This window comes from Chrysochloris asiatica, unplaced genomic scaffold, assembly GCF_000296735.1.
Source record: "Chrysochloris asiatica unplaced genomic scaffold, ChrAsi1.0 scaffold00006, whole genome shotgun sequence".
In the NCBI taxonomy this organism is placed as follows: Eukaryota; Metazoa; Chordata; class Mammalia; order Afrosoricida; family Chrysochloridae; genus Chrysochloris; species Chrysochloris asiatica.
The window spans coordinates 27,447,568-27,463,045 of record NW_006408524.1 but is presented as its reverse complement, the minus strand read 5'-3'; the positions used below and the strand labels follow the sequence as shown (position 1 = coordinate 27,463,045).

Genomic DNA, 15,478 nt, shown 5'->3' with positions numbered 1-15,478 from the left:
TTGAACCGCCGGCCTTGCTGTTCAAATGGCTTTGCAGTCTGGCGCATTAACCCACAGTGCCACACCAGGACTCCTTCATAAAAATAGTCACTTATTATTAAGCTGGAAAGGGAATATAAAGGTGATTATATAAAAAAATATATAGGATAATCTAAAGCAGTGTTTCACAGTTGGGGAAGATTTTGCTGCCCCCACCCCAAGTGGACATTTGGTAAAGTTTGGTTAGAGACAGTTTTAGTTTTCATGACTGTTAGAAGTGGGTTGCTACTGGCATCTAGTGGGTACTGCCCAGACCCCAACAATGCACAGACCCTCCCCCCACAACAAAGAATTATGTATCAACAAAAAAGGTTTAAATGTCAATAATTCTGCTATTAAGAAATCTTGCTTTAGTGAGGGAAAAAAATGTATATAAAACACAAGGGGGGTTCAAAAAGTTCATGGAAAATAGAATTAAGAGATGATGGAATTTTTTTCATGAACTTTTTGAAGTTTCATATATACACATAGGTATGTTCACAAGTATGTGGGAGTCCTGGTGTGGCACTGTAGGAAAAGGACTGGACTGCTAACTGCAAGGTTGGAGGTTCAAACCCACCAGTTACTCCTCAGAAACCTTATACAGGGTCGCTGAGTCAGAACTGACTCAACAGCAATTAGTAACAACAACATAAATATGTGTGTGTGTATACAAATATATTTACAAATTTTGTTTTTCCTTCACTAGATACACATATGCACACACAAACAAACAAGGGCAAATCAAAATGTATTACTATTAGAGCTTCAGTTCAAACATGCATGGGTGTATTACAAACTCAATGTGTTTAAACATGTCTCTTGTTGGTGGGTGGCTGTAGACAGGTTCTCTCAGTAATATACCTGTCTTAGTCTCTTTAGTGTGCCTTCAAAAAAAGTGACATGCTTTTTATGTCATGGGAAAAATTATTTTGAGATTAGGGCTAATATCTAAGTTTTAACAACATTCAAGTGAACATCTTCCCAATTCATTGAAATCCTGCAACAAGTTTACAGTTTTTAGATGGATCAAAATTTTAAGAAAGATCTCAAAGATGAATTCAAGGCAGAAAAATCAGCTCAGAAGGTTATGGTGACTGTTTTTTGGAACTCCAAAGGGGTATTTATAAATGGTTTTGAAGGATGCAGGATGGTCACAGGAGGTTGTTATGAAGAAGTTTTACGAGAAAAGAAAAGTTTATTGGTGAGAGAAAGGCCAAGAAAGTTGTGTAAAAAAAATTTTTCCCCATCATCACAAAGCACCTTCTCATTCTTTGAGGGTAGCAAGGATTGTCCTATGAGAATTTTGTTGGGAAACCTGACCTCATCACACTACAGGTCCAGTCTTGTCCCAGAGACATCTTTTTTGTTCCCCAAACTAAAAGAACATTGAAAAGGAATAAGATTTGTGTCCCTGAAGGATGTCCAAACTACCTTGTAAGGAAGGGCAAAGAGTGTTGACTACGTTAAGCATTAAGCTTAAAGGATGTCTGCATTTTCTACTGATCAAGGGAACCAGCTGGACCCTTTCTTTCTGGCAGTGAGAAGGGGAGGGTAGTTGGAAGAGAACAATGGCATGTGGGCTTCCAGGGCATTGCCCTGGGCAGTGCAGGTCCCTGCAGGGTATCTCCTAGAACTCACCTGTCCAGGCAGCAACATTTTATAGAAAAGAATAAACAGTGATTCTTGATCCCCTTTCAATGCACTACAACATGCTGCAGATGATAGGAGGGAAGATTGCTCTTCAGAGGTCTACCATTTCCCCTCCCACCATCCCACATTGAGGTGAGGAATGGGTTGTTTGGCTGTTGGGTGCCATCTAGTTGATTCCAACTTATAGCAGCACATGTAATAGAGTAGAACTGCCCTATAGGGTTTTCTAGGCTGTTATCTTGATGAACCAGGCCTGTGGAATGCAGTGTTTAGAACCACCAAGAACTTAGCCACGGGAAGGAAGAAAACCAGCAGACTTTGCCCCTTCCCTCCAGCCACCAGCACAGCCAGCAATGGGGAGGGGAAACTGTCTTGGATATGAGGTGGCATCTTCAACTGGACTTGACTGAGTTTTTTAATATCGAAAAGTGACCATGGAAGTTATAGCATCTGTCCTGGGTATTAGTAAGGGATCTCTACCCAGCAGGCGAAGGAGAGTCAACACAGCACAGCCGGGGGCAGGATTGGAGAGAAATAAAGCCATTTTCTCTTTGCACCCTACAGAGTAGAGATTGTTCAATAAACCATTTAGATCTGATTAAGGGCTTCATATTCTTATAACTAAAGTCAAATCACTGAGTCTGTGATGTGTGACTATGTTTATAAGTGGTGAGTGTAAGACTAGATTTTTTTTTTCCCTCTGAATTCAAAAAGTTGCAATATTAAATGAGAAAAGATGCACATCAGAAGGCAAATTTCCAGATCCATTAGAGAAGGCAAAGTCAAAATCGTTGCCTTTTTTATCTTCTTAAGTCTAAGAGTTTTCTTTTTCATATAATATGCATGGAGAGATTGTTGTTGTTAAGTGGTAATTGCTTTCAAGTTGGTTCCAACTCATAGCAACTAGTGGGTTTGAAATGCCAACCTTGTGGTTAGCAGTCCAGTGCTTATCCTGTAGCATCACACCATGACTCCATAGGGAGGTAACAGGTTTTAAATTTGAAATGTATCAAATACTCACTAACAGTGGCTGTAATGGAAGAAAATTAATGTATGAATACATGTTTATAAAAGATTTACTATACATGCTCAAGTATGTGGGGGGCTTCAAAGAGTTGGTAGAAAGTTCCATTATCTTTTAACTCCATTTTTTTCATGAAATTTTGGAAGCTTCCTTGTATTTATCAACCATGTCATTCAGTTAAATTGTTTAATTTTCACTAAAATATTTGTCAACCTTCTGTTCCGTTTCTATGTAATTTTTTCCTTAAGTATAAAAGTATCAAAGTGGTTGGCGCACATGGTTAGCATGCTAGTCGTATGCTAACAGAAAGGTCGGAGATTAGAATTTGCCCACAGGTATCTTGGAAGGAAGGGCTAAGGATGCACTTCTGAAACATCAGCCATTGGCAACCCGATGGAGCTGAGGTCTGCTGTGACACGTGGCGTTGTTGTGAGTCGGGAGGGACTCGGTGGCAACTAGTTAGTAATGTGGCTTCAGTGTACCTCTCTGTGTCACTTGTCATTACCAGAGGCTTCTTAAATATTTGCAATGCTTTTAAAATTTTTTTTAATTTAGATAATTGTTATTTACAGAGTGTATTATAATTCTCTAAATGATTAGCTGTATTGACAAGGAAAGTTTGCTGGGAATGATACAACCCCGAGCGATGCAGATGAGTGCCGTGACTCTTCATTCATTGGCTTGCTGGAAAGCTGTTGTCAGGTTACAGGTCACAGCTTTCTGTCATCTTCAGGGGTGGGCTTCAGATTTCTTATTTTTCTCATTTCAGTTCCCAGACTCCTACAATGTAAGCCAGCACAACACAATTTGCACAGTTAACATGTGGAATTTTATCAAAATATAGGCCACCTTCCTAATTGCCTAATTATACTTGAGTTGAATTATGTTGCACATGAAATGAGGGAGATATCGGTGAGTTCCTGCAATTGTAATGGCCACTGAGAGTCAAAAACTTACTGTTGACTCATCTGACCCTCACTACCACGCCGCTCTCAACATTTGCCTAGTTGCTCAAATCTACCTTGGTGTAATATCTCAGTGCTTCAGCAGAAGCATCAGCAAGTCTCCCGATCTCGGTGAGTAATGACTAACAGTCTGTGTTCTGTGCTCACTGTCTCCTTTTGGCCTTCTTGCATCTCCTCTGCAAATCCTTTGCTCTTGCCAAACTCAACCCCAGCTGTCCTTGGCTTACCTTGCTTTAGTGCCATTGCTTATACTCTTTTCTTTGCCTGAAATATTTTCTCTCCTCCCTGCAACCTTTGAATATTCAAAATAAGAGTTACCCATCAAAGCCCAACTCATGAAATACCCAGATTCTCACAGGCAGAACAAAACTCTTATTCTGAACCATGTTATCAGGAGGGACCAGTCCCTGGAGGAAGGGCATTATGTTTTGTAAAGTGGAGGATCAGTGAAAAAGAGAAAGATCCCCAATGAGATGGCTTGGCACAGTGGCAGCAGCAATGGGTTCAAGTGTAACAATTGTGAGGTTGGCACATTCTATTGTGCATAGGGTCACTATGAGTCAGAACCAACTAGATGGCACCTAACAACAACAGTAACATAGAACTAGAATTCTAGTAAATGGAATGGACACCAAATATATTATACACCAGACAGGGATAAATACAATAGAGAAAATAAAGAAGTTTAAGGGAGAGCCAGGGACTGTCTGAGAAGGTCTTGCTGACAGATGACACAGCTTGCCACCTTACTTTTTTCAAGTCTTAGCTAAACTGTCATATTCCACTTTGCATTAGAACATTTTGTTTTACATGTACTCTTACTAGTAATAATAGGTTGCTATTGTTTTTAGGTGCTGGCAAATTAATTCTGACTCATAGCGACCCTGTATAGGGCTGTTGAGGCTATAAGTCTTTATGGGAGCAGAAGGTCTCATTTTTTTCTGTGGAGCAGCTGGTGGGTTTGAACTGCTGACTTCCTGGTTGGCAATCTGGTGCTTATCGTATGGTACCACAAGTGCTTCCAATAAGAGGTGGTGGTGATGAATAATGGGTAGGTTATGGAGACCTGGCGTGGCACTGCAAGCTAATGTGCTGGACTGTAAGGTCAGTTTGAACTGCAAGATTGGTGGTCCAGGTCTACCAACTGCTCCTTGGAAACCTTATCCTGGGTTGCTATGGGTGGAATGAACTCAATGGTACTTAACAACAACAACAACATCTTACATAATTCATTTTAAAATCTTTTATAGTACCTTGCATTCTAATATATATATATTGTTGTTCTGGGTCATAGTGACCTGATTGGGTAGAGTAGAACTTCCCAGAGGATTTCCTAGACTGTAATCTTTATGGGAGCAGAGTGCCAAGTCTTTTCTCCCATGGATCCACTGGTGAATTTGAACTGCAGAACTTCCAGTTGCAACTGAGCTCTTAACCATTGCATCACCTAACACAAATAATTACTAATTGATGCAAAGAATGAGATCAGGATTATTTATAAAATAGGATCCAGGAAAAAGAAAGAGCCTTGTTTACAATTTGGGGAAGAAAACCTTCTGAACTTGAGACTTGGGTTACTGAGATAGCATCCTTGGTACTTGTGGACAATTCCCTTCTGTATCAGAGCGGTATATGCTAGACAATATATTGCAGAGTTAAATTCCCAATCCTGTCACCACATGGGTTTACCCTGTGCAGCTATACAATCATGAGACTGATGCCCAAGTGTGGTTTAGGAGAGATCATCTCATTACTAGAATGATGCCTGTACAGTTCTATAGGCATTGATTTCCCTATATCCTGACTGTTTTCCTTCTTGATATTTTGAAAAGATAATAATGCCTTTTATATTTCTGGACCAGCTTTCTGTAACTTTTTGGTTATTAGGTATTTACCTTGGGTGTGTTTGGTCAGGATTCTGGATTTCTTGGGGCTGACAGCTCAGGGAGTAAAGTAACTCACTGACAGATGGTGAATCCATGGATTGTTGGATTAAACCACTCAGTGTCCTAGTGACACTTTTAGCTGTTGTTCTCCCAAACCTTTGGGGCAGATTAGGAACACGTCTCAAGATGCTTCCTCTCATATTTCTTCCAAACCTCAGAGGCAAGATGGCCATTGGCCTAGGACTTTGTGCTTCCATGGTTCTTCCAAACCTCAATGGCAAGTTGGTGACCGAGTGTGGCATTTTGTTGACTGCCAGTGTACTCATCTTAATGATATTTTTTGGCCCCCAATCTTTCAATTCTTCAAAATTGAGGCTTCTTTCCTTTTCCCTTTTGGGGTCTCCTGTAGACTATAATTAGAAGTGACCATTATAATTTCTTATTGTTACAAGCAACAGAATTCAACTCCCAATTAACTTAAATTCATACTCTAATCTGCAGGATTGTTGAGGTTATAAACAAAGTTTGTGTTCTCGTTGCAGAATTTTTTAATAAATAATTTGCATTAAGCTTAAAGCAATCTAGTTTCTCAGTCCCTAGACTATTAAAGACAACTATAAAATATTAATAAAATATATATGTAGTGACTATAGCAATGCGTTCCAGAAGCAGGAACATAATGAAGAATTAAACTGAGGCAAAGGTTTTTCTACAATTTATTCTCTTTCAGTTCTTTGCTCCATCTTGTTTATAAAGTATTTGGTATATTTTGATTGTAGAGAAAACTCACCATTCCCTCTCCATGTCTCTTCTTTTTGCCCTTCTTTAAAGACCAAGTGGTGAATGCATGGGAAAGGAGCTGAGAACTAAGCTTTGGGGTATAGTTTGTAGGAGGTCAAGTTGAATTTCTTTTTACACGTTCATACACTGAACTCTACTCTAAAATAGTTTCTCAAGAAATGAGTTGTAATTTTATTAGAATATACATCTTTAGGAAAGAACCCATTGGTTTGTGTCTTACCAACAAATGTCAAACTCTACAGGAATCATTTAAAATACATGAAATCTTTAATTAGATTTACTTCAAATAAGGTTTACTTACCATGAAGAAAGTCTAGTGGCTCAGTGGTTAAAGTACTTAGCTGCTAACTGAAAGGTTAGTGGCTTGAACCCCCAGGCACTCTGTGGGAGAAGGATGTGGTGGTCTGCTTCCCTAAGGAGTCACAGCCTGGGAGAGCCTACAGGAACTGTCCTAGTCTGCCCTGGAGGGTTGCTCTGAATCAGAATGGACTGCACGGCAATGAATTTGGTTTGTTTTGTTTTATTAATCGAAGATTTTGAAATGATGCTGCCTGTTTGTAAGATTTGGACAGCATAAAGCATAAAGAAGAAAATAAAAATAACTCGTAATTTCACCACCTAAATATAAACACTGTACTTAGATACAGCTTTAACACGAACTTGTTGCTATTGTTGTTGTTAGATTTCAACTTAAATTGTCATTAGACAGGCCAGGCTGCTTGCTGTTTTCCTAAATAATACAAGTTATACTACACTGTTATACTAAGGCTTGAAGTTTAACCAAATGATAAGCACTAACTTACCCTTTGCAAAACCATTAGAGTTAGTACAGATATTAAACTGTTATAATAGTCACATTGAGTTTAAAAGAACTTACCTCAGAATATTTGTTATAATTTTCTTTGCTATGAAGATTGGATATGGTGAAATCACCTCCACTGAAGACATTGGTTGTGAACAAGCTTGAAGTAGCCAAAGTCAGTAAAATGAATCGTTTGGATGAAATAATTTCCATTTTGTCATAAGAAAAAAATGCAGTCTATATGTGCAGCTTGGTGTCTACAGGTAAAGAAATCGTGAGTTTGTTTTCTTCTTATATACTGTCAAAAAACAAAGGCCTTTCCTTTAACCGTGAAATCAAGCTCACATGTTTTAAGTATTAACAGTAATTAGAATGGGCAAAAAAATGTGCATGTTAGGAATGTGGGTAATTTATTCTGGGAAGATGGCAATGCTTCTGCTTAAGTAAATTAATTGACTTGAAAATAATTTTCCTCATTATGAAAGGGATTCTAATTAGGCAAGTTTGGGATGATAGTAATTAAGATTCCAAACAAGTAGAATGCTTTATTTCTCTGAGCTTAAACAAAAAACTATTTTGTGTTTGGTGTCTGTGTTAATTCATGAGGGAAGGATGTTAAAAAAAAAAAAAAAGTATTCAGTATGTGCTATTTAAAAACAAACAAACAAAAAACCCACACAAAAGAGTTAGACATAGTATTTTTTAAATGTCAGAGACAAAATTAAGAATGTGTAGAGAGTCCTAAGTCACATAATACCAAAATAAAATGGCATTAATTAACTTTTTGTAAAATGCTATTTGGTTCTTAAAAAGCTTTAGGCGTAAATGTCACTGTTCCGGTGCAGGACAAGCAGAGCCCATTCCTGAGGCATTTTGACAAACTGGCTGTCTCCAGAGAAGCTGGAGGCAATTCAAGGCTTTTTGAGGTTGCCCCGCAGGCCTTATTTGATGAATCTGTGTAAATCAGCATTTTATTTCTATGGCAATGCTGCATCTTACCTTCCTTCTGAAAGTCCTGAAAAACATTAGCAGGGACTTGGTGAACCACACACTTGCTGATTTTGTTGCTCCCTTGGCCTACAGTATTTAGATAACCTCTCATTGCCACAGGCATACTCCCTTTGTAACAAAGGAAGATAATTTGCAGAAATAAAGACTTATTTGTGGAAATGCCAAGGTGATTGTCTTTCTGAGCAGCTGAGAGTTTCTAAAGAAACCTTGTTTTGCTCCAACAGGCAGGCACCTGCCCATTCAACCCTCTCTAGAGAAAAAGACCTTACATTTATTTCCAACACCCCAGCTGTTTCTAGACCTGGAATGAGCAAGTCACAAGCATCGTAACACCTCTCTCTCTCTCATCAACCTACTATAGCTTGAGATGTGAGATGGGTCGTGAAGACCTTTCTGTGTGCAAAGATTCCAGAATAAATCTGAAAGTTTATAAAACAACAGTGGATCAACTCTGGTGGCGCCTAGACATCACATTTGCCGATGCTCCGCCTCTCTTAAGGCATCTTATATCATTGGTCTCATTTGTTATGGTCTGTGGTAGCCAAAAAACCCCTACAGTAGGAGGCAATTAATTTAATTCATGGTCTAGTGTTAATTTTGTAAAGCTGTTATTGGATTATTTGGGTTTAATTTCCCTGAGGATTTAATATATTTCTCTTCCAAATTGTTCCTTTGCAAACTGCTGATGAAACTTCCTTTTTTTGTGGTCAGTAGATCCAAACTTTTGAGAATTGTGGTAGCAAGGGGGCAAGTTATGTTTACCGAGTTTACATTCTTGATAAAGGGGAAGGGACCCCCTTTACCCAACTAAATGGCTACCCCAGAACTAAAATCAAGATCCAGTTTTTAAATTCAGCTAGACCTGAAATCTTCACTTCTGTTGTTCCTAAAAGATAATTCAACTACTTGTAAAAGTTTAACAGCTTGTTGTACAAAAGGAGCAAGGGTGAGCATTTTTAGTTTGCACTAGGGATTGTTTGTTAAAAGATGTTTGTCAAGAATGTTTGTGCAGGTTGTCCTAGGAGGAATACTTGTAGTCAACATGTCCCAGGAGACTAGGAAATAAAATTGATGGTAGATAGCAGGTTAAGATGGAACCCTACAATTGTCTCCTAACTAAGTAACCAAGAAGACATAAACGTCAATCAACCAAGTCTTTGTTCTAGTTTCCTAATTCCCCCAAACCAGGTTTCACTTCTGCTAACTCTTGGTGAATCTGTAACTAAGGTAGAAGCATAGTTTGTTTCTTTAAGATAAGGGGAGGAGGCAAACATGCAAGTGGACTCAATTGTTCCATATTAGCATGTTGAGGAACATTTAACAGCCCTCTGTGACAATTTGCCTTTTACTCTTTCCATCCTATGAACTCTTGGTTTACCCCATATGATAAAAATCTGCCTTTTTGCCATTTGGGACCTATTAATATCCTGCTTGGATACTAGAATGTGTCCCATTTTGTGGAATATTTTTCACAATTAATTTTTTACTTCCTTCTAATGGTGTGTCAGTCTGATACTTCACTACAGTAGTGTTTATCCAAAGTTTGTAGATAGTTATCACTTACAAATAACTTCGACACTTTAGAAACTCACCAGTTTTCATTACTACTATTTAGGAAAGTGAAGAAGACTTAAAATATTTACTGATGAAGATTAAAGAGCACAGCCTTCGGTATGGATTGCATCTCAACGTAAAGAAAACAAAAATCCTCACCACTGGACCAATAAACAACATTCTTATCAATGGAGAAAAGATTGATGTTGTCAAGGACTTCATTCTTCTTGGATCAACCATCAACACTCATGGAAGCAGCAGCCAACAAATCAAAGGACATATTGCATTAGGCAAATTTGCTGCACGAGACCTTTTTAAAGTGTTGAAGAGCAAAGATGTCAGCTTGAGGAGTAAGGGGCGCCTGACCCAAGCCATGGTATTTTCTATAACCTCATATGCATGCGAAAGCTGAACAGTGAATAAGGAAGACCCTAGAAGAATTGATGCTTTTGAGTTACCGTGTTGGAGGAGAATATTGAAAGTGCCATGGGTTGCCAAAAGAACCGACAGATCTGTGTTGGAAGATTGTAGCCAGAGTACTCCTTGGAGGCAAGGATGGCCAAACTTTGTCTCTCATACATTGGACATATTGTCAGGAGGGACCAGTAGTTGGGGAAGGATATTATGTTTGGTAAGGTGGGGGTCAGAGAAAAAGAGGAAGACCCCCAAGATGGATTGGCAATGTGGCAGCATCAATGGGCTCGAGTGTGGCAAGATAGTGAGGTTGGCCCAGGATTGGGCAGTGTTTTGTTCTGCTGTGCATAAGGTTGCGGGGTCGCTTGCTATAAGTTGATACTGACTACAGCCCTCAGTATGGATTGCACCTCAATGTAAAGAAAACAAAATTCCTCACAACTGGAGCAGTAAATAACATCATGATAAATGGAGAAAATGTTGAAGTGTTCGAAGACTTCATTATGCTTGTATCCATGATCTACACTCATGGAAGCAGCAGTCAAAAAATCAAATGATGTATTGCATTGGGCAAATCTACCACACAAAACCTCTTTTAAAAAGTGTCAAAGAGCAAAGATATCAGTTTGAGAACTAAGGTGTACCTAACCCGTCATGGTATTTTAAATTGCCTCTTATTGCATGTGAAAGTTGAACATGTTGGGCTGCTAAATGCAAGGTCAGCAGTTCAAATACACAAGATGCTTTGAGAGAGAAAGATGAGACTTTCTGTCTCATAAAGATTGGCAGTCTCAGAGACCCTAGGCAGGGTTGCTATGAGCTGGAACTGACTCCTACTACCACCACTCCCAAGCCCAGGCACTTTAAGTCTCCCTTGTGTCTTTTTCTTGACTCCTTTTCATAAGTGAATTGCATGAAGTTCTCTTGCCATCCCCATCTCCACTTTTCTTTTCATGCTTACTTCCTCTGTGTCTCTCAGAGACCATGATGTTGTTGTTGTTGTGAAGTGCCGTTGAGTCGGTTCCGACCCATAGTGACCCTGTATAGGGTTTCCGAGGAGCAGCTGGTGAGCTTGAACCGCCGACCTTGCAGTTCAAACGGCTTTGCAGTCTGGGGCATTAACCCACAGCGCCACACCAGGACTCCTTGGACTCCAGTAAATACACTCACATTCTCAGCCACCATTTCTTTCCCAAATCACAGAGTTTCTCTTCCTCCTGGACTTGCTTTTACTCTCACTCTATAATTTGCATTTGGAGTAAAATGGGATCCTTCGTGGAGTAGGAAGAAGCAGATGAGAAGTGTGACTGAAGCTCTCAGGCTGCATCATAATTCTGGACTACTTCCTATTTTGGAAAACTGGAGAAATAAGCAAGCATCACTGACTGCTGACACTCTTCTTCACCTGATACATGATTTTAGGCTCTCCACAGACTCTGGTAGCGTAGTGATTATGAATCAGGCTGCTAATCTCACGGTCAGCAGTTCGAAACTACCAGCTGTTCCGCAGGAGAAAGATGAGGCTTTCTGCTTCTGTAAAGATTTACAGCCTCAGAAACCCTGTACAGGGTCACTATGAGTCGGAACCGACTCCACAGCACATAACAACAACAACAACAACAGACTTGCAGTACAGGGATGTTCATGGTGCCGTGGTAGAGTTCCGGCCTTCCATGCAGGAGACCTGGATTTGATTCTTAGTCAATACTTTGTGCACAGTCACCACTATCAGTCCGAGGAGAGGTGTGTGTTGGTATGATGCTGAACAGCTTTCAGTGGAGTATCTAGACTAAGAAGGTGTAGGAAGAAAAGCATAGGGATCGACTTCTGAAAATCAGCCAGTGAAACTCTATGGACCACAGTGGTCCATCCACAACTGATCAGGGGATGGCACAGGATTGGGCAGCCCTTCCTTCTGTTGCACACCGTCCCGATGAGCTGGAGGTCTACTCAGTGCAGCTAACGGCAGCAACAATACCCTTCTAAGCCACCATTGTGGCTATTTTTGCTATTGTCATTGAGTAAAATGAGACTTCTCGTAGAATATTTAAAATAAGAGGTTGTGTTTGTGCTGTGAGTTGCTAGTTCCTGTTTAAGCTCACTCCACACTTTGATCTTGCCTCTTGAAGCCATGATGAAGTCTTCAAACAGGTGGTTAACTTTAGTGCCTACAGGAACTTCAGTATGGAGCTGTCCTCGTCCTCCTCCTGGCTGTTCTCTACTAGTGCACTGGCCCCCTTTCCTCAGTGCTTATTTCTTTCTTCCTTTTCCACCTAAGCATAATCCCCTTGTTGTGCTCTATGGACACACCAGTCTGCTTTTCATGCCTAAAAAGAATTTTGCAACCATTTGGGAACTAATTCCAAATCTTCTTTAGAGGGTAAATAGTGGTGGTGGTTGTTTAGTGCTGTTGAATCGATTCCGACTCATAGCGACCTGTACAGGACTTCCAGATATGTCTGGTGGGTTTGTACTGCCAACCTTGTGGTGGTATTACCGTATTATTCATTTCAGCATTATTATAAGTGATAAAGGAAAAGAAATACTTGCCTTTGTTCCAAAAGACCCCACCCTGTGCAAATTGGATACAATTATTTTTTAAAAATGTGTAGTGTAGTGGTACCTTTGTTTCAAGAATTATAGTTGGTTGTTTTAATGAGCCTGTCATATTTTGATAGCAGGGCTGTATTTACTTCTTTGCTTTTTCCTCAGACAGATTATAGTACCACAGCCTTGGAAGGTGATGACACGAATGCAAGACAAAAATTATTCCTTCATGTAATAAAGGCAGCTGAAATCCAATTCAAGTTGAAATAACCTAAATAATCAATTTGTACACTATAGGAATAAACATTAAATATTTATAAAAATTAATTTGCATGGTATATTGTAGAAGATTGATTAAATGGCAAAGTCCCTATGTCGAAAAGGACATTATTTCAGAACAATATACTGAAGAAAACCCCTCAATCTCATCATTAGATCTTTCAAATGATAAGGAATAATAGTGTTTTTTCATTTTTTAAAAAGGAACTGTGAAAGCCTGATTAGGAAGTAGCCTCACTACAGAACAGCTTTCTATTTGGGACTTTTACATGTTCTAGTGTTTCATTTTTATTGACTTTTTTTTTTTTCCTCTGAAGGAAAAATGTGTGATTTTTACTAGCCTGGCAGGGGTTTTTGGTACTTCTTGCCAAAGTGTAGAGAAAACTCAGAATTCTGCAAGTGAGGGACAAAGACCAGATGTTTAGTTAAAACAACATACAGCTTTTATATAAATACAGGTAATGGAAACAAAGACGTTAATTTGGATTTTTTTTTTTGGGTGGGGTGGGAAATGGGGAAGGGGAAGTCTTATTTTTGATAGTTTGACAATAAGCAAGCAGCCGCCTTGCTATTCCAACCTGAACAGAACACTGATTTTTATACAGAGTGTGCTCTTTCAATACCTTGGGCTTGCTGTTTTGGTTTATCTGTGCTTTCAAAGATTCTCCTCTACTAATGTGGAATATGCTCTTCAAAATAGTGGGTTGTTTTAATGAGAACATTTAAAACATCAAATAATTTAGGGAAGATCTTACCTAGTCCTTAAGGAACTCTGTCAGTGCAGTGGGTTGAGCACTAGGCTGCTAACTTCAAGGTCAGTGCTTCAAACCCTCCCGGAGCGCTGTAGTAGAAAGATGAGGCTGTCTGCTTTCATTAAGATTTACAGCCTCACTATGAGTTGGAATCCACTTGATGGCACTTAACCACAACAAATTCGTAAGAAGCCTTGGTGGTATAGTGGGCTACACATTGGGCTGCTAGCTACAAGTCAGCAATTTGAAACCACCAGCCACCTCATGGGAGAATGAGGAAGCTTTCTGCTTCGCAAAGATTTATAGTCTCAGAAACCCTAGATCAGGTCACAACCAACTCAACAACAACAATCACCCCTAGGTTACCCTGTGGTCTGACACCACTCCTTTGCTGGGTTGGAAATCTGTTGCTTAAACTTACACTGATGTGGGTTTCAGAGAACGTTTGCAAGGACAAATGTTTTCTCATCTCAAACATAAGAATAAAAGCATATATGTGAATAATAATAAAAAAAGGCTCTATTGCTAATTTGGATCCTTCTAGATGTTTTCACCTCTAAGCAGGGAAAGGAGGTTTTGCTGACTGTAATATATATTTGCATGGGATGTTACTTCTTTTTTGAAGAGGATCATGAAAGAGGTTTTTATACTCTTAAATAATTGGTGACTTTGGAATAAAAGGTCGGATAACTGAAAGATCAGTTATTATAAATTGTATGGAGCGCAGTTCTACTCTAAACACATGGGGTTGCTAGTAGGAGGAATTGACTAGCCGGCAGCTGGTTAAATGCTGTTGGTAAGAGCTTTTGTGAGGGCTCTTGGCAGTCATGCAAGCCCTGCCTGAGCCTGAACAGGAGCTGGCCTAACTCTGAGTTCCCTTGTACTAACACACCTACACTTGCGCTTTATTCTTCTCTGGTCCCTTGCCCCAGATCTGAGCTCATTTGGGTTCCTCAAACTCTTTGAGTCCCTGTATCACACCAGTCAACGTTAGCTGGACTTCATCTCCAAGGAGGGAGTTATAGGTCCCTACATAATGGTTTCATTGGATGCCCAAAGGGACTACAGAAGGAAATATAGAAGTAGCAGTTCTTCTGGGTGAACTCAATAATTCCTTCACAAGTAAAGCAAGCAGGCAAACAAACAGGAACACCATCAGTTAATAAAGGAACATTTCAATGCCCTTTTTTTTTTTTTCTTTTAAATGTTTTATCATGAATTATGTGATAGTTTACATGGGAGAACATTAGTTTTACATTCATCCTATCGTATATCGTTTCTTTGCCATAGTTACAATTTCCTCCATGCATCATCAACCAACCAAAGGGTATATCCTACAAGCCTGCTCCCCCCCCACACCCCAGTTGTCAGCACACAGCCCCTCTCCCTCTCTGTGTCTAAAATCCCCAGCTGCTCCATCCCTCCACGTCATCGTCTCTGCCTCCATCTCAGGCATCACTGCTTCTCTGGGTAGGGTCCTGCTCTCTGCTTCTCTCCCTTGATGGTCCCAGGGACCTCCGCTCCTAGACTGAAAAGTTAATCACTCCCCTTCTTGCTACAAAACGTCTCCCTTTACATTTACAACCCTCACAATCAATCCTGATAACAATTATTCACTATTGTATCACAAGAGACCTATCTGCATTTCCTTTCATCAGCCCTGCCTAGACAGGTTGGATACTACTCAGTGGAGACTCTACCTTCCTCCACACCCTCTGGATCTTGGTGCCCTCTTGAAAGCTTGTAAGCCAGTCACTTCTTGCCTTTGTAGC

At 39.8% G+C, this 15,478-nt stretch overlaps 1 protein-coding gene across 1 annotated transcript; it reads right to left on the bottom strand.

Moving 5' to 3' along the window:
- Positions 1 to 3,405: 3,405 nt before the first annotated feature.
- NPVF (neuropeptide VF precursor) lies at positions 3,406 to 7,362 on the bottom strand. The gene is made up of 3 exons (XM_006832280.1): positions 7,225 to 7,362; positions 5,556 to 5,956; positions 3,406 to 3,475 (listed from the first exon to the last, which is right to left on the bottom strand). Exons 1-3 carry the CDS (start codon positions 7,360 to 7,362, stop codon positions 3,406 to 3,408), a joined length of 609 nt encoding a protein of 202 aa, XP_006832343.1.
- Positions 7,363 to 15,478: the final 8,116 nt, after the last annotated feature.

Coding starts and splice junctions, on each gene's coding strand:
- NPVF (XM_006832280.1), bottom strand. CDS start 7,362: ATGGAAATTATTTCATCCAAACGATTCATTTTACTGACTTTGGCTACT. Junction 5,957..7,224: donor ATTATAACAAATATTCTGAG/GTAAGTTCTTTT, acceptor TTCTAATTATAG/TCTACAGGAGACCCCAAAAG. Junction 3,476..5,555: donor CCTGACCAAACACACCCAAG/GTAAATACCTAA, acceptor CTTACATTGTAG/GAGTCTGGGAACTGAAATGA.